General features: G+C 35.9%; 1 protein-coding gene across 2 annotated transcripts; it reads right to left on the bottom strand.

Moving 5' to 3' along the window:
- Positions 1–2,481: 2,481 nt before the first annotated feature.
- Positions 2,482–17,749, bottom strand: LOC132607676 (uncharacterized). Of its 2 annotated transcripts, XM_060321764.1 has the most exons (19): positions 17,319–17,747; positions 16,383–16,972; positions 13,765–13,965; positions 13,043–13,126; positions 12,804–12,863; positions 12,627–12,671; positions 11,734–11,933; positions 11,142–11,639; positions 10,377–10,473; positions 10,083–10,277; positions 9,914–10,003; positions 9,480–9,542; positions 9,286–9,360; positions 8,620–8,670; positions 7,447–7,524; positions 6,865–6,999; positions 5,483–5,590; positions 5,321–5,386; positions 2,482–2,981 (listed from the first exon to the last, which is right to left on the bottom strand). In XM_060321764.1, exons 2-19 carry the CDS (start codon positions 16,734–16,736, stop codon positions 2,913–2,915), a joined length of 2,469 nt encoding a protein of 822 aa, XP_060177747.1. In that variant the 5' UTR covers positions 16,737–16,972; positions 17,319–17,747; the 3' UTR covers positions 2,482–2,912. The 2 variants fall into 2 exon arrangements, 1 of the variants encoding a protein (XP_060177747.1); XR_009570309.1 differs by lacking the exon at positions 2,482–2,981 and having other exon boundaries at positions 5,483–5,577; positions 17,319–17,749.
- Positions 17,750–18,792: the final 1,043 nt, after the last annotated feature.

Here is an 18,792-nt window from a genome sequence, read left to right as displayed (position 1 = left end):
AAAATTTGAAGGGGTATTTAAAGGGGTTAAAGAGAATTCAAAATTGGAATTTAGAGACATGTTTGTGAAACAAAAGAAGAAACTCGTGAAATTTAAGAGCTCCTCTTCACGAGGTGTTGATCAAGATTTCAAAAAGTCCAGTTCCATTCTCAAGCTCTTTGAATTTGTTCTTGCTACAAACATCCAGTTTTAGGATTTTTCTTTTTTTATTTCGTTTACTTTGAAATATAGTAGAAAGAATTTTTAGAACGTGAAGATGTCTGTTAATTTAATACGTTCATATGCTTACAAAATTAAATACTAGTGAATTTTTTATAGGCACACGCTCCTCTTCGTCATTGCTTCTTATAAGCTGTTAGTGCATTTCAGCATTGAATTGAGTCACGCCACGCCCAGCTTCTTCCTATTATTGGAATTGGCTTTTTGAGGCTCCTTTTGTCTACGTGTTTGCTATGATACACGATATGTAATCACATGTAATTAATTAATTTAACCAAAAAAAAAGAGATATTCATTACAAAATAACACTCTCTGTCTATTTGGAGAAAAAATTTACCTAAACTGGCCATTATACACATCATTATACACTTTTATACAAGATTGATACATTGTCTATAGTAAGTGTATAATGCTGTATATCATGTGTATAAATATTGTTGCAAAAAAAAAAAAAAAAAAGTTGACACTGCCGATGTAAATTAAAAATAGGGCTACGTGAATGCAAAATTTTATGCTGGATTATATATTATTGAAATTACCTAAATATTATAATGTAACCTGAACAATGAAAGAGGGTAACATACTATATCAGGTTGTAATATACTGATAACGTAAACAAAATTGTGAGTGTGTGTTTAATTTCATTTTTTTGCACGGATTGCCCTTCTTTTGGGGTGGTCTTTAAATTTTGCCCCTCATATTTGTGTTCTTTAAGTTTTGCCCTTCGCTTGGATACCTGAGGTTCTGGGTTCGAACCCCCGCTCAGGCATAAAATAAAAAAATAATTTCGCAAGGCAGGGCTGGGGGGAGTGTATGCCGGATCCGGCATACAATCCTTAAGGAAAAACTAAAGTTATGCCGGAGGGTGCAGGCTTTGCCTTGAGACATATATATATATATATATATATATATATATATATATATATATATATATATATATATATATATATATATATATATATATATATATTACTTTTCAAGGCAAACTTTTAATTATGCCTTAAGGAAAAGTTCCGCCTTATGGGGCATACTTTTAGTTATGCCTTAACTAAAAGTGTGCCCCATAAAATATAACTAAAAGTATGCCCCATAAGGCGGCACTTTTCCTTAAGGCATAACTAAAAGTTTGCCTTAAGGAAAAGTTCTGCCTTATGAGGCATACTTTTGGTTATGCCTTAATTAAAAGTCTGCCCTATAAGGCATAGTTCTTTAAGGAAAAGTTTTGCCCCATAAGGCATAACTAAACTAATGCCTTGAGGAAAAGTTATGCCCCCTCCGGCATAGCTTTAGTTTTTCTTTAAGAACTTTATGCCGGATCCGGCATATAATCCTTAAGGAAAAACTAAAGTTATACCGGAGGGGCAGACTTTGCCTTGAGACATATATATATTTTATTTTATTTTTACTTTTCAAGACAAACTTTTAATTATGCCTTAAGGAAAAGTTCCGCCTTATGGGACATACTTTTAGTTATGCCTTAACTAAAAGTGTGCCCCATAAAATATAATTAAAAGTATGCCCCATAAGGCGGAACTTTTCCTTAAAGCATAACTAAAAGTTTGCCTTATGAGGCATACTTTTGGTTATGCCTTAATTAAAAGTCTGCCCCATAAGGCATAGTTCCTTAAGGAAAAGTTTTGCCCCATAAGACATAACTAAACTATGCCTTGAGGAAAAGTTATGCCCCCTCCGGCATAACTTTAGTTTTTCCTTAAGGACTTTATGCCGGATCCGGTATACACTCCCTCCAGCCCTGCCTTTCGAAATTATTTTTTTATTTTATGCCTGAGCGGGGGTTCAAATCCAGAACCTCATGTATCCAAGCTAAGGGCAAAACTTAAAGACCACAAATATAAAGGGCAAAATTTAAAGACCGCAAATATGAGGAGCAAAATTTAAAGACCACCCCAAAAGAAGGGCAATTCTGCGAATTGCCTGTTTAATTTCCTTTTGAATTTAAGTTTACAACCCTTTTGGACTATCAGTTATTGGTAAATTATTATTTTATACCAATAGGTAAGTTGACCTACAATAATAGAAAACAATTCATAGCAAGCATAATACTAACCTAGAAAATAGAATAATAATAATAATAATAATATGTTATAATTGGTAAATTGAAATAATGTAAAAAGTTATTTATACTATCATGAGTGTACTGTGTAGTCCTTTTATAGCCTTCAGGTCGTTTGCTCCGAGCTATGCTAGTATTTGCTAGAAGGAAATCGAAGTTAAGAGGACCAAAATGTCGACATGAACAAGTTCAAGAATATAACATAGGAACTCTGTATAAAGTAGCAGCTCTTGCTAAATCATGATAACTAATTACAATTACATATTTTCAAGTCATTTTAAGTTACCAGCCTTAATACTATCAATCCCACAAAAAAGGTGGGGATGATCTTCTTCTAGGCTATTTTTCAAACTTTTCCGATCATGCCATTAAAAAATTCACTTTCATTGATCTATTCAGATCACAGGTTCTTTTCCTATGATAGTATCTATTGGTACATTCAAAATTTGGAGGAAAGAACTGTCAATGTTATCATTGTCATGCCTGAATAAAGTTGCTCCTTTCAGCCCGTGCAGAGCGCCTTCATATGCTACAGCATTGGTATACCATAACATACAACGGCAAAAAGTTAGTTCAGTAATGTGCCCATGTCCTCAAGAACGTCTTTTTTGCTAATATGCTACTCGTTCTCATAGCTTGAAAGACGAGCATCTGACAAAACGGTAAAAAGTTGTGTATCCACAAAAAGCTGCATAACAAAGAAGAGAATATATCAATGAGATCATACATCAGCCTAGGCGAAAAAAGATGAACTACGTATCACGGAAAAGGTTAGAGATTATCACAAGATTGTGAAACAGATGATGATTAGAAATTATTCTACATATTGAAGTCTGGTTTTGTGCCCCGAGTGATAGATCTGTTAATGTAACTAGTGCTACACCCAACCCCCCTAAACCCCCCCCCCCCCCAAAAAAAAAAAAAAAAAACACAGACCCATCAGCAGTGTCGGAGGCATGCCAGTCTAAAAATCCGTACTTGTTGACTAAAAGGCTTTCGGCTTTCTAGCTTGAAGCCTAAGGGCTAAGGGAAATTCATCCTTGGATCAATGAAATAGTTGAATTAGCCTTATCTTTCTTTTATTGATCCAGCCTCTACCTCATAGAAAATCCTGTTTAGGAAGCTAGCGCCCGCTCTCGCCTGAGGGCGCTGGAGGAAGGGGCTTCAGGTGGACTGATTTATTTGGAAGCAGTTCCCCTCCTAATTCTGAAGCCAGTGCCAACCAACCGGCCCCGGACTCTCCCCAAATTAGATATGAGAAAAGGTTGAAACGACAAGAAGAGTGCTTCCCTGGCAGCCTGGGGCGGTCTCTGCCTTCTTAACACACGGCAAAGGAAGGATAAAACGAACCTCATCCAACGATATTTGTTGATAAACAGTAGTAAGACGAGAGAAAGAATCCAAAAAAGTCACAAAATCATTATAACCGGATTTTTATCAAGAGGTTCAAAATGTGATAAAGTAAACACACGAAAATTACAGGATGGAAAAATGAAGCGGAGCGGCGAAGACAAAACTAACTTTAACCCACTAAATTTTAACCCGCCTTCTCATGCTCTGTTTAACATTTCTTCGTACTTATGCCCTGCTCATCGACCGCTTCTTAAAAAATTTTGCGTTTTCTTCCCTTTCATTTTGTAGTGTTTTACTTTATTTTAAAGGTTTTTTTTCCCTTATGAATAAGTGTCCCCCCTTCAATCATATATTACTTTGAAAATAGTCAAGGTTCTTAAAAACGGTGTAAGCATTGAATTACTAATATTATAATACATACTCAGTGGAGAGGTTTCCGATAAACCCTCGACTCAAGTAAATTCAAAAGGGGAAGTAATACATCTGAATACTTATACGAATTACTTAATTCTCTAACTTAGGTCTCCTACAACCCCAAAGTCTGTACTCGGGGAGAACTCCGTTTTTTATTGATCATTTGGTTTTGGGGCATATTGGCATGATAAAAGAATTGAGACGACTGAATAATGGCGAGATGCAATGCTAATCAGATTTAACAAAAACATAAATAAATTACAATGCCAAAACCATTTCTGATCATAGTAAGGCATAAAATACTAGAGGCTTTTTGCACTCACCCCTTCAAAATATCCCAAGTGTCCCCATGGTGTGTGGTAGCAATTAGTTTATTGTTCCAGAGAATATATAGATATAATCAGTTAGTTAGGACTAAATTTGCTCCATTATTTGAAAGATGAAGGATTATTAGTACTCCACCTCAAATAATAGGGACCATTTGGAGTGAGAGTCCAAATATAAAGGACTATTTTGGGTCTTTCCTAGATAACAGTATACCTGAAAGGCTGAAAGTGTACAAACCTAAAAATAGGGGAAAACATGCAGCAAGTGCAGCGGGTGAGATTTAACCCTGCAATGTTGGGGCAATCTTGAACCCCCTTAACCACCGAGCCAAGTTTCTCAACAGTGTCAAGGAAGTTCATTACCGAGCATATATTCCCGAAACCCAAATTTGACCTTACATATACAGTGTAATTTTCTGCCGAAGGGGTAATCCCCACACCCCCACCTAGCTCCGCCCCTGCCCATCAGCGACATTGCATTGATGGACTAATAATCTGACTCAAGGAACACTTGCTAGGGAAGAAGAGGGTTATTGAACACTAACCCAACAATGGCCTTACGAGTTACGATCAAAAAGCATAATACATAAGGACCAAATTGAAATTAGCTTAGGTCACTCCTCCTTGTGTATGGAATGTAATATGCATGGCATGGAAAAAAAAGTTCTTGTTCTTACACCAAGATTGCTGGCATCTTATCCAAGTTGTTTTTCTCTCGAACAATAATTTTTTTATCTCTCTGAACTCAGTTCAATTACAGAATAGAACTAACTTAGAATATACACCCAACGGAAGTGACGTTGGTCATTCTTGAAAAAAGTTAAGCCTAGCCAAGTCCACTTCACTACATACGAGAAAAGGTTGAGCAGGCGAAGTGTAAATGAAAAGCCAATTAAATAACTACCACTTACAGATAACAAAGAAATTGATTTACCTTCACAAAAGGTTGATCCCTACCAGGAAAAGAATCAATAAAGCTATCCTTTAGCAGTATTGAAACCTGAAAAATAATAGGAGAAGCTTAATGGACTCAGACTGCTCGTTTCCAGATCAACCTACCAAAAGATATGTGGGGTCAATTGGAAACCCGTCATACCCGGTCACTGTTTGATTGCACACTAGTTATTGTATGAGACCTCAAATCCGAACAAAGCGACTCCAAATAGCGCCGCATAACAGTCAAGAATTGTGCTGCAGCTTCAGTCTGCGGATTAGTCATAATTTAACAGCAAAAAACATAAAAGGAGAAAAGCCTGTCATAGGGGAAGAATTAAAACAATTTAGAAAGGGCAGCTATGCCACAAGCACCATTTGTACAGTATGTAAACTTACATAAAACCTTTTTTAATTAAATTTTTACCTCATCTTAAAACATTTTTTGAGGCTGTATAAAGAACTTTTTAGTTTACGTTACCAAAGAAAAAGGTAAAAAACGTGGGCTGTACATAGTGAAAGGCTTGCTATCATCATGCTATACAACATCTTAATTCATACTTAGGCTTGTAAAGGTGCAGGATCTATCAGAAACAGCCTCTCTACCCCATAGAGGTTCAGGTAAGGTCTGCGTACATCTTACCCTCCCCAGACTGCACTTGTGGGATTACACTGGGTATGTTGTTGTTGTTGTTGTTGCTTGTAAAGGTGCAAGTGAAGATGGAAGATAAAGCTAAATGTGTGGCTGGCTGGTTAAGATCCATTTATTCAAAAATAAGAATTCTAATAATTTTGGAGTAACATTTCTTTGCAACTGCATCAGCTTTCAAAAGGTCATTGGCCTTTCTGCAAAATATTTTGAACTTGAAGAAATACGAGGAACCGTAAGTAAATATCTATTACTGGTCTAAGAGCCCGTGTTTCATAGACTAAAACTTTGAATAATTCATTCCACCACACTTGGACCCTGGGTCATGGAATCAGGCGCTTCCTACCACAATGAGTCGATCAAGCCAATACTTCACCTTCCTTAACTCTGGAATAATGTTCTTGTTGTCCCTGGTTGCCCTTTAGCCTTCTGTAAATCAGTCGTTTGGCTAGAGCCTTAGATTATTTACATATATTCTAGAATATTCACAGAGATTCTAACAAGCATGTTAGAGTGTATTATGTTATTTTGCTTTTGTTGTAATAACGATCATGTAAATGAGGCTCTCTATGATTAGAAGAGGGCCATATTTTGGGCGTTTTTGCTCACTGTACAGAAAATTCCAGTACTAACTTTGTGCTTCTTTTTATTAATAAAAAAAGGAGTAATCAGGTCAAACCGCTTTCTAAAATGATCATCCAGGAAGTGAAAACAGTCTACTTCAAATTACAGCAAAAAGTGATGTGCTATAAAGTATACTCAAATTTGGAACACTTTTTAAAAAAAAAAAAAAAAAAAAGTTAATGACTCGACAGTGACATTACAGGATAATTTTCCAGGGCATTCAAATCTCAGGCTAAGCACTAAATTAAAAGAAGTTAAATAATGATAGATACCTGCACTTCACTGCATCTGTATATAGGGCGTCGTTGAGCAACAGAGTCTTCACGTGACAATCTGGCATGGATTGGCCGTAGTTCTGATAGAAGCTCCTTACGTCGAGGAAGTAGAGGCAAGTAACAAGATTTTATCTGCAGCTCCAACATAACAATAACAAGATGAAATTTTTGAAAGCTAAGACAACCAAGTTTCAGCAATACACAGACCCATCTCCTAGCATAAATCCCATGATATTAGTATCAATACGTTAAACAGCATCCAGAAATATTGAGAAGAAGATATATGCTCTAGGAAAGCACAAGCTAAGAAAAATTCAAAGCATCTTCATATCCGACGCCAATACTATGGATTTTATCAACCGATGAACTTCTGTCAATATAATTATTTAGAAATTATTATTAAAGGCGAAAAATAGTAGCACGGGTCTAGACTTATAAAAAGGAGAAAGAAGAAAATATTTCGTGGGGGACAGAGTTCTAGAGAAAAAACATGCAGCATTCGGTGAGATAGTTCTACGGGGACCACCACTTACCAGATAAACTGAATACCATCATGAAATATAACTACAATCAACTAACCTGATCTTTGGTTACATTAACGCGGACAAGATTAGCGCTTTTCATCTTCAAATCAGTTGGTTTGTGCTGCAGGCCAACCTGCCAATCATTGGTCACAAAGGAGACAGTGAAATTGAGAATATGATTTGCAGTTTTTCCTCCGAGTAAAAAACAGAAATCCTAAGGTAGGCCGAATTTATTGACACCAATATATTACTTACAAAAATAGATAACGGAAACACAAAGAAGACGACTAAAAGATGGCACTCTCAGATACCACAAAACTCAACGGTTAGCTTTCAACCTTGTTGGTGTCCTGGACTAGCTGCCGCTTCAAGGCTATTTAACTTGCTGAATAGCTCAGTTTTGAAGAAGCCAAGGCAAAACATATCAAACTAGCTACTGCTAGGAGAATACTATGAGTTCGTGCAGTTATGCGTGTTAAAGTGTCCCATAATGGTTGAGGGTGAGTTGTATTAGGCTTGAGTTATGCTCAAGGTCTGCTTTCTTAACAATGTGAAAGCTATAATTCTTCCACGGTGCAGCGGTTTCACTAGTCTTGACTGGCTTGACACGTTCCATGCATCAAATAAGGTTGACTTCATCTTCCATTATCAAACTCATGCATGTAAGTTGCATGCAAGTATTTGTAGGTCTCGAAACTAAATTACCATTTCCCATCTTCTAGCCCTTCAGTTCTTTCCTCAGCCCCTCTTGGGCAACTCTAAGAAATAATAGTTCCTAATCCCACTGAAAAATAATAGAGGGATGCCTAACCAACTTTTCCCTTTTCTAAACCACATTATTTGGAAGGAGATATCAGCTAGTCCACCTAAAAATTAAAGGATCTCACATTATCTTACATGGACAGTAGGCACGCCACAGAACTATTCTCAGACTTCTCACTTTACGCGGGCCCACTGGAACTGTCAATTAGCATCCAGTGCTCTGTGAACACGTATGTATGATTGAACATTGATGCGGATGTCAAACAGATACTAAAATCAGAAGAGAAAAGAGAACACATATTCATTTGACTGCTTCAGGCACTTAATTGACTCGTCTAGTGCGATAGAAGGTACAATTCACCAACCAAATATATAGCATAAGTTATAGTTAGACAATCTAAAGATTGCAATGATACTGTAGCAGAACTTCACGAAGTAAAAGGATGAGGACAAAAAAAAAACTCACAATGAAAGGTACGGGAGCATCAAGGAAATCAAGCATCTTCCCAGGCAAAATCTGAAATTAAAGAACAAAATCAATTGATGATTGTCACTTGAGGAGAAGAAGAAAAATAGCATGTACGAATCTCAGTACAGATTTGTAAAGACACACACACACACACACACACAGAAACATGTATATATAATTTTTCACTCACGAACAATAATAGCAGTAAAGTCTTTACAATTCCAATATTAGTAATTATCATACCTGATAATAACAAATTTTAAGAGACTTTCTTTTGAATATTGATATTTGAATAAAATATTAGTAAATTTACACTGTGCAATCAAACATCTGGAAGGCTGAATCTAACTATCATAGTATCATAATAGTATTTGGAAACTTGTCCCTTGTTTCATACAAGAGGATTTTGGATTTGATATTTTTTTCTTCAGATTTAAGATAGTAAAATCTTTGTGTGAAAGCATAGAGATGGGAAAAACATACACAAAAGGCGTCATCCTTGAAAGGAAAAAAAAGCATGTGAAAATAATCAACTTTATGACAGTGGTAGACAACTCTTTCCTTCCGTGATCATTAATGATTTAACAGCAAAGTAAATATCAACAAAGATTATAGACATTAAATTACGAGGCTGAGAAGTAATAGTTATGTTACAGAACGTACAGGTAAGAATAAACTCTGCCATTGAAATGGACGAATAATGGGAATCAGAGACAGCACCACAGCAGATAGAACACCCTGTACTTGTTGCAAATTAAGAAAATGAATAAGGCTCTGAGGTATCATAGATTTTGCAATGTTCAGGAAACACAAGAAATACCAAAAGCATATGGATTGCAAGATAAAACACAAATTACCAAATTGGGGCACATAATAACCACTTGTTTTTCGAGAAGCACACCAGTGATTAAGGCCAATACCTGAAAGAAGAATTACTTGTCAAACTGAATAATGAATGTCATTTGAAGATTAAATGTGACCAGAATATAAAGTTTTTTATTGATATTACACCAAGATGGCATCAAAAAACATGTAGAAAGCATCAAAATGGCTCAACCACATTCCTCCATCTCATTAGCCCAACTATCTATATAACACAGAACTTATTTAAAAAGATGGAGATGTTAAAAGAGACAAATGCCATTCTCTTTTTCTGTTTGTGATTTTTCCCGTAAGAAACAGGAAACGTGCTTGTGTATGCTTTTGCATACATTAAAGATAGGGAGCCATGTGGACAGAGCATAATACACAAATCTTACATTTAAGAACTATTGAGCCAGGAAAATCTTACGGTCTCAATTGAAAGTGAACGACATATTGTTGCAGTTGTCCATATAGATAGTCCAACAGCTTCCTCAGCAGCGGCTAAATGGAAATTTACCTAAGAAAATATTAACTTCGATCACATTTAGCAAGAAAAGAATTACAATTCCAAAAAAATGAATTAGAAATGACCTAACCTTTGCAGCATCATCTGGATCATTCATTCTTGTACCCATATGTTTCTCACTAATTCCGAGTTCAGAAACTGAAATTCTCTCGTATTCAATAGCCTGCAGATGTTCGAGTGGCTGAAAAATGATCTTACTTCCTCGTGGTGGAAGGGGCAAGGAATGATAACTACAAACTATTTGCAGCAAATCATTCTTATTCTCCTACACAAGAGACCAATAAAGCAATTAGACGAGGTGGGAACTCATAGGTGAGTCAAACACTAACATGAATTTCTCTGTGTGGAGAAGAAGAATACAGACTCTAGCCCACTCCATTATCATCTCACACCCGGCATCCTTTTCATTGCTGAAAAATAAGTCATCATCCTCTTCCTCAGATGCCATACTTCTTGCTGAACTGCCAAAAGAAAACAACTTATTGACTAATTTAGATTGAGTGGTAAAATATGAGGAGAAATGTTTATGGTTCACATATGCTGGATAACGAACAAAGATGAAACAAGAAGAATACAATAATGGTCCATTCAACAAGAAAGGAAACCGAATAAAAGATCTGACTCGATTCAGGCAAGAAATAAGTGACACCTAAGGAGTGTTTGGTATGGTTTTCCAATTTTCTCATGTTCGGTTGGTCAAAATTTTTGGAAAACATTTCTCTAGGAAAACAAGTACCTTAAAACTGAGGACAATGACTTCCCTAGTGGAAATAGGAAAAACAAGTCCACAAGTGGCATTCTTCATTGATTGTGTCCTCCCCACCCTCTAACACACCACATCTTCACCCCTACCCCGTAGCCCCCATCCCCATCACCCCACACCCTCCCTCCAGGACTCACCCCCACCTCCCATAGTAGTCACAAATGCTTTTAGGGTAATATTTTTTGCTTAAGTACTGAACAGAAGAAAATATATAAGGAATCCAGTTATTGTCCTCGAAAACATTTTTCTTAAAAGCATTTTCCATGGAAAACACTCTCCTTCCTACGGAATATACCCCTCGCACCAGAAATTTAATGAACTCTACTATCCTTGTAATAGAAGAAAGAATACGAAATTAAAAACCACCTAAATAAGGATTCAAAGCTTCCAAGACGCTCCAATGAACGGACTTTTGAGAAGACAGAAGGCCCACTCTCAGGGGTTCGGTAATTGTCTTGAATTCCATAAACCCTTTCAGTACTATCAGATCGAACTTCTGAGGCTTCAGATACACAATCATCAACATAATGGATGTTCCTTCCCCCATCCTTACCAAATCCTCTTGTTTGACTATGATCTGATGCCTCACTGGCAGTGAGACTTACAGGCGAAGAAACTTCCCACTTTGATGATGATGAGGGAACCTCATCGTCATCAATTATCCCAGCTGCAGCAGCAGTAAGAGCAATTGCACTGTCAACTGGTATTGCAGAAGCTGTCCAATCTGCTTCATCATCCCTGTAAGAGGAATCGACGCTTGCATTTGATGCATCGTTCATTTTCGATGCAGCGGGGATAAAATCAGTGAGATTTATTTCACTAACAAAATGTGTTATCCTATTCAGGCGCTCTTGTGCAATTACACTGCATTCAAATGAATATAATATAGTAAATGGCATAGAATATTCAATGTACAGATTTATCCATACCAGCTGATGAAAAGAAATTTAGGGCTAACCTGTTCAACATCTCGTAGTGCAATTCAAATAAAGGAACTCTCGTTAAAAGACAATAACAGCGAGGTGCAGAAACCAAAAACCGACTGCGACCGATTGATGATTGCGAAAGGGGTGATGAAGAAACATAGATAGCAGGTGGTCTCTGAACAATTTCTGGTACATGTAAACATACACCATACAGGGTAGCATTGTCTGCCACCTAATGAAAAGCACATAGGGTAACTTCAACATTTTGCAGTAACTAATGTAAACTAACAGGCAGACAGATAACCAAACATAAAACACAAGGGGAAAAAGAGAGGCAAAAATCAAAAGCTAACAAATAACATTAGGTGCACCACATACAGCAAATAGAGAAAGTCATCTCCGACAAAACTCCAAATCAAAAAAAATTGTGCAAGAAATACAAACAGCAAAGGAAACCAGGTCAAACAATGGCTAGTTTTACAGTCCCTTTACACATAAGGATGTCTTCAAAAAAGTACTTCTCCCTGCACCAATCCGAGGTCCTCATTTACATTATTACCTTTTGTCCTGATCCAAATATCTCCTTACCTCTATTTAAAAGGCCCCATCTCTGGCAATGATCTTGGGCTCAAGCTATAGAAAAATTAGCAACCTTACCATCTGTTACTATGTGAGCAAATCATAGTACTGTAATATTCCATTGATACTGTAGTATATTTTGTATTCCTTTATAAGATAATCACTTACCTAGTTATAGTTGTGCATAGCCTAAGATTCATATATGAGGAGCCTGATGTATCAACCTATATGGCAATCTATCAACCGATAAAGCACCAAAGAGCACAACACCAGAGTTCCCAATGAATCAACTAAGTGTTAATCCCAAATCAAAGGTCAAGCATTTAGAAAATTCTTTGGGCTTTACCTTAAGAGAAAATATGAACGATGAGTCATCTCTGCCTAAATGCTCCTGAAGATAAAGGAAAAATAAGTTATTTCTATAAAGAGGAGAATTGTATGCTTACTGCATAATTATATGATATGGTGCAAACAAGCATTATAATTTCAAGCAGGATCTAAAAAAAAAATTATTGTACTGTACCTGGCCATAGACCAGTTCATTTAATTCACTAAATGACGGTGTCCTTTCCATCACATGTGCCTGGTTTACAAAGAAAACAAATAAATGAGAGAGAACCCATTTCTTTGCGGATGCGAGAAAACAAGAGAACGTATGCAAGAGAGAAAATTAATTCGACTGTATCGGATAATTTTGAGAAGTAGAATGCCTCAAAAGTTATACGCTGATGATGAAAAGTATTAAACCAGCAAAAACTACACCTTAACACCTCCAGGAAAGCAAAATGCTGCCAAATCCTTCAAACGCATGGCTAGCTTCTTTCCAGGAGGATACTTGAAGAGTACCTGGAAGAGAGGAAAGAAAAAGGAGGATAATGCCAAAGCAAGAAAACAAATCATACCATATAACTGAGATATAAGTAAAGTATTGAAGCCAAAAATGGATATTTACATACATACACGCAGCGAGAATTACGACCAATCAAGATCACCCATCATTCATCATGATGGAACTGCGGTCTTGATCAAGAACATACAACAGCTTGAGAGTTACTTAGAGTAAGATACCGTAACTAAGAGGAACAGCTTGAGAGTTACTTAGAGTAAGATACCGTAACTAAGAGGAAGAAAATGATAATAAGAAGAAAAACAATGGACACTGTACAGCTATAAGAAGACAATGAACTTAATCACACTAGGAAAATCTGCCTCTTTTATCAGAGAAACAGCATCAACTCTTAACCTGATAGTAATAAAAGAAAAAAGAGCATTTTGCCAACTTAAAAAGAGGGACATAATCTGATCTTCGATATAATTTTTGAGGAAATAAAAAATATAACTGGAATATTAATGCTCAAGCCCATGATGAAAAACTGTTAAACATAAGAAGTGTGAACATTTCTGCTTGGTTAACTACCCCATGTTTAATAAGCAGAATTTGACTTCTAAACCATAAATATGCAAATTTATGCAAGTAGACAAACCTGAGGTTCTAGAGATGGAACTGAAGGACCACAATTTGAAAGCATTCTGAAATCCACCATGTCAGATGTTTCTAACTGTACTTCCCATTTCTTTCTCCTGGCAAATGCATCCTCGACATCCTCAAGATTAGCATCTGGATGAAGACCAACGATAACAAAGTGCTCAAAAAGCGCGTCGGGCTCCTTATATTTCTTATAATCCTGCACATAAGTTTTTATTTGTTTGTAAAATATGATCCTCCGAATTTCACGAGCTATCTAATATGTCAGAGATGAAGGCTAGTTTCAAACCCAAAACAGTTAGGTAGAATTACTGAATATAAAAACACACACACACACACAATAACTATTACTACTCCCTAGAGGGGAATGTTCATAAATGATATGTGCAAAGTATACAAGCTTACTCCTAATTTAAATGACTGCCCAAAGTCCCAACAGATTAAGCTAATAAAAGTGGAAAATTAAGAAAACTCATTTCAAATGAGAAAAAGCAAAGCCTTAAAAATACAGAACCAACTATAACAGATACGCTTCAATTCCAAGCTACTTAGGTCAAGTAGTTGGGGTCCAACACCTCAATATCCATCACACTTTATTTGGGCCCATTTCATTCCACTACTTCATAATTTAAGGTTCTCTAACACCTCAAGTTTTTAAAAATTTCTGATGGTCTACAGAACATCTAAATAAACTGGAGTCTTAACAAATAGTTGGCCTAGTGTCAGTGCACCAACATAAGAAAACCATCCCAAACAAACTTCTCTTATTCAATCCTCTATATGTGCTACTTCACTTTCTGTCAGCTTAATAATTTCTGATCTTGTCTAATCTTATAAGATTATACATCTATTAGGATACTCGCATTTCTATGACACTCATCTTGTGGATATGTTGACCTAAAAAGGCCCGAGACACACTCTCATATAACAATGTTGATCTTACAACCATTGTATGGAACTTCATTCCAATAACGATAATGTCTGAGTCAACTTGCGCACCTTGAATATTCTGCTCAATACCTGCACCAAGGCTGAAGTTAAGCCGCAAATGGGAAGAGATCATCAACCTTATTCCCTCGACTGGAATTTGAATTCTTCTTGGTATCTTCTTATCATATTGTAATACTCCTGTATAACTCTCCTATTACAACTATCTAATTTTAAGTCAATCTTATCAAACTATTCTCCTAAAACATTGACCATTCATATCTGAATTATTTTTATTTAGGCATTGAAATCACATCTAATCTCATTTTAACTTCTGTTTATCCTAATACCCTTACTCAATGAAGTGCTTCTCCATAGTTCAAGTTTTTTAGTGATTCCCTCACCAGTTTCGTCAGTTAGCACAATACCGTTTGCAAATACAATACACCTTATCATTTACTATTGGTTAGATCATCTATAACCAGAGTAAACAAGTACAGGCACAAGGAGGATCCCTAATATAATAGGATCCCTAATATAACCATGGTTATTGGAAACTCATATATATATCTCCTACCAACATATCATTTATACCATTTATACATTTGGTATGGGTTTATTTCCTCCCCAGCCACCTAACAAAGGACATTTTTTAATACTTTATCATACACTTTCTCTAGGTAATAAATATCATGTGTCGAGCTTTAGTTTCTCGTTATAATTTTTCTTTTTCTTTTTTGGTAAATCTAAGAGGCATAAATCCAAACAGAGCCTCTATCACTATTGTAATGTCTCTAGATCTACAAACTACAATTCTTTTCCAAAATTCCTTCATACGATTCTCAATTTTTAATGTACAAGAGTACACATTACTTTGAGTATCTCTTATGCTCTTATATATCACATCTAAAGTTACTCTGTCTCCACTTGCTTGGTACTTTTCCACTCCTTAATATACATTGAGTAGCTTGTAAGACAATACTATTCCAACCCCTCCCAGGTACTTCCAAACTTCTATAGGCCACAGGCTTTATTAACCGGAATATTCTACATGGCATCTTTTATTTCTATGAGCCTACTTTTACAAGTGAAGCTAAAGTTTTTGTCTTGCTTTAATATATGGAGATTAGTAAAGTTATCCTCGTGATTTGAGTTGATTTATCAAAATGGCGCATCTCTTCTTTATCCCACTATTTCTTGTCTAAAATTTTCAGAATCGTCTTCAATAAAATCGCGGGAGTCTCTTTCTATGTTAAACACTACAGGTCAAAGCAAGACTAAATTATATATTACCCTCTCAAGCTTTTCCACCTAAAGCTAAGAGATGAAGTCTCAAATCTGTGAGTTTAAATATACTCAAATCATCTTGGAATTTTTCTTGAACAAACACGTCAATTTAGAGAATTATGAATTTTATAACCGAAAAAGGAACTACAGGGCAAAAAAAAGGAACATAGAACTGTCTATGTCAAGATTCAACACATTATTCTCCATCTTGCCCCAAAAAAGTTGTCCAATGAAAAAGCATCTTAAATTTCCAAAATAAGTTAAGGAAACTCCGGAAAGCTAAATCACAAGCAAGAAAATAGAGCAGGAAATACAACTTATTTTAGAATGTTCATGCCGAAAAAGGCCATAAACAAAATTACAAGCAGTAAAGATTCTAATATGAAGGCAGCATTAGCATACCGAGGTTTTGGAGTGAAGCTGATACCATTGTCGCTTTTGATTAGCCAAAACCTCAGGATTAAACGATAAAAACGAGCTGTCTTCCTGCGAAGTAGAACCCCAATTCTTCAAAGCCCTTTGCATTTGAGACTTCCATTTATTGAAATTACTACCACTTCTATGAACAGAAGAAGTCACTATTTCGCTACGACTTCTTCTATGTCCAACAACACCACTTGAAGCAAATTTTGAACTACTACTAGAATAAACATTTTGTAACGCTTCGCCAGCAACTCTCACTGCTTCTTCAGAGATTTGTTGTAATACCCTATATGGTGATGATGGCAATTCCTCTTGCCCGTTTCCTTCTTTCATATTCTCCTTTATAACAACAACTCAACAATTTGCATCAATTTTACATCTCATTTTTGTCCATTATTATTCAAGACCATGATAATAATACCCTTTTCCAGATGCATATACTTGAAAATGATAGTCAACCCATAAAAAATCCATCCTCAATTAGAATAAATTTTGAATCTTTATTCACTAAACATTACCATTTGACTAAAAAACTGGTTCTTGAAACTTTAAGCAAACTGTGGAGCACCCTGATATACAGAATAAAGAGAAGAAATTCATAATCAAATGTACATGTAATTTAAACTCCAAATTGCTGCAGAAAAAATCATTCTTTTTTTTCACAAAAAGAAAAAAGAAAAAACAGCCACTCAATCAGATAAAAAATCTGAGAAACACCCAAATTAAATACAATGTGGGAGAAAAAAAAAAAAAAAAGGCGACCGAGTATGAAAAAATAATAAAAAGAAAAAAGAAACCAAAGTACGTTGAAAAGGGCTAAATCATTATGATTTAGTGCAAGAATCTTGGGTTCTACAAAACATGTCGGAAAAGAAATAGAAAATAAAATAAAAATATGTGATTATTTTTAATTACCCATAAAGAAGAAATTTGATCATGGTTGGTTTTTGCATTTGTACGATGTGGTTATTATCTGTGTCGTGGCGGTGTGCAGCGGAGCACGGTGGTTTCCGGCGCCGGAGAACGGTGGATAAGGGAGAAAGTTGGCGACAATAGCGGTGGAGTGTAGCATGCAGAATTATGACATTGTTTTCTCATTTTTGAAGATCACCGTTATTATTCATACTGTTTACAATTCCTCACCACAAATTTTTACCATGGTAAATTTTTAAAATTTTATCACATGGTATTATTTTGTGAAATGACGAAAATCATCCTTATATTTGGGGTAGGTTCGAAATAATTGATAAGGTATGTTTTCAACCATCTAGGATGCGATGCAGGCTGCTCCTCCCTTAATCATAGGTTTCGAGTTTAAGTTCTGGGTATGAAAACAAATTTGGTAGAGAGCCTCTCCCCAATTGAAGCCTACGCGGCGCGAATTCCGATATAAGCGGACTCAAATGCCGGCACTGGACATCGAATGAAAATCAAAAAAAGATAAGGTATGTATTGAACAGTTTTGTCCTTTAAATTTATCAAAGGGGAGCATTTTTTATCTCCTGTCATATAGTCACTCCGTCCCAATAAGTGTGACTTTAGTTCTTTTCATGATCATTAAAAAAAATATATATATTACGAGATATAGTTTACTAAGCTATTCCTATTTATTAGAGGTTTTTTGAGAATTTAACAATATTAAAGAGGATTACTTTTATAATGTTAAGGGCATAATTGAAAACACTTGTCAACTTTGATCTTGAATTCCTAAAGCGACACTTATTTTAGAATGGACAGATTATCCACATTGTGCCGGTGTGGGTCGGAGGACGTTTGTCGCTGGCGCCGGAGAACGGAGGAGAGAAAGTTGTCGAGAATAGCGGTGGAGGGGAGCATGCAAAATGAACATTGTTTCTCATTTTGAAGGTCACCGTCGTTATCATTCATACTATTTACAATTCCGGACCACAAATTTTTACCACGGTAAATTTTTTGGAGAGTAACTTCCGCTTAAAATTTTATCACGTGGTATTATTTTGAAGAAATGACGAAAATGATCCTTATATTTGGTGTGTGTTCAAAATAATTCATAAGGTATGCTTTGAAAAGTTTGGTCCTTTAAATTTATTAAAAGTGGATATTTTTTATCTCCATCAGAGATTTAACAAATTCTGTCGGTTAGATTTGATGAGAACTGTGAAAAGAGAAATGATTAAATCATAAAAATTAGAAAACTCTCATCAAATCCTAGAATCTGATACAAGAGATTGTGCTAGATACTAATAAATAGATCAACATAGTAGAAAATGCTCATAAAAAAGTTGTGTAAAGACATGAAACTTGGGCCTAACTCAATTCCAAAAGCTAACTCATGAGAACAGGATTATCCAAGTCCATATAAGGAGATGACCCATCTGATTAACCGTCTATGTGGCATTTTTTTCAATCT

The sequence above is a fragment of the Lycium barbarum genome, chromosome 1 (assembly GCF_019175385.1).
Source record: "Lycium barbarum isolate Lr01 chromosome 1, ASM1917538v2, whole genome shotgun sequence".
NCBI classification, from domain to species: domain Eukaryota; kingdom Viridiplantae; phylum Streptophyta; class Magnoliopsida; order Solanales; family Solanaceae; genus Lycium; species Lycium barbarum.
The sequence above is the reverse complement of the archived record's forward strand: the minus strand, read 5'-3'. Positions and strand labels throughout refer to the sequence as shown.

Coding starts and splice junctions, on each gene's coding strand:
- LOC132607676 (XM_060321764.1), bottom strand. CDS start 16,736: ATGAAAGAAGGAAACGGGCAAGAGGAATTGCCATCATCACCATATAGG. Junction 13,966..16,382: donor AGCTTCACTCCAAAACCTCG/GTATGCTAATGC, acceptor ACTTATGTGCAG/GATTATAAGAAATATAAGGA. Junction 7,000..7,446: donor TTAATGTAACCAAAGATCAG/GTTAGTTGATTG, acceptor TTGGAGCTGCAG/ATAAAATCTTGTTACTTGCC.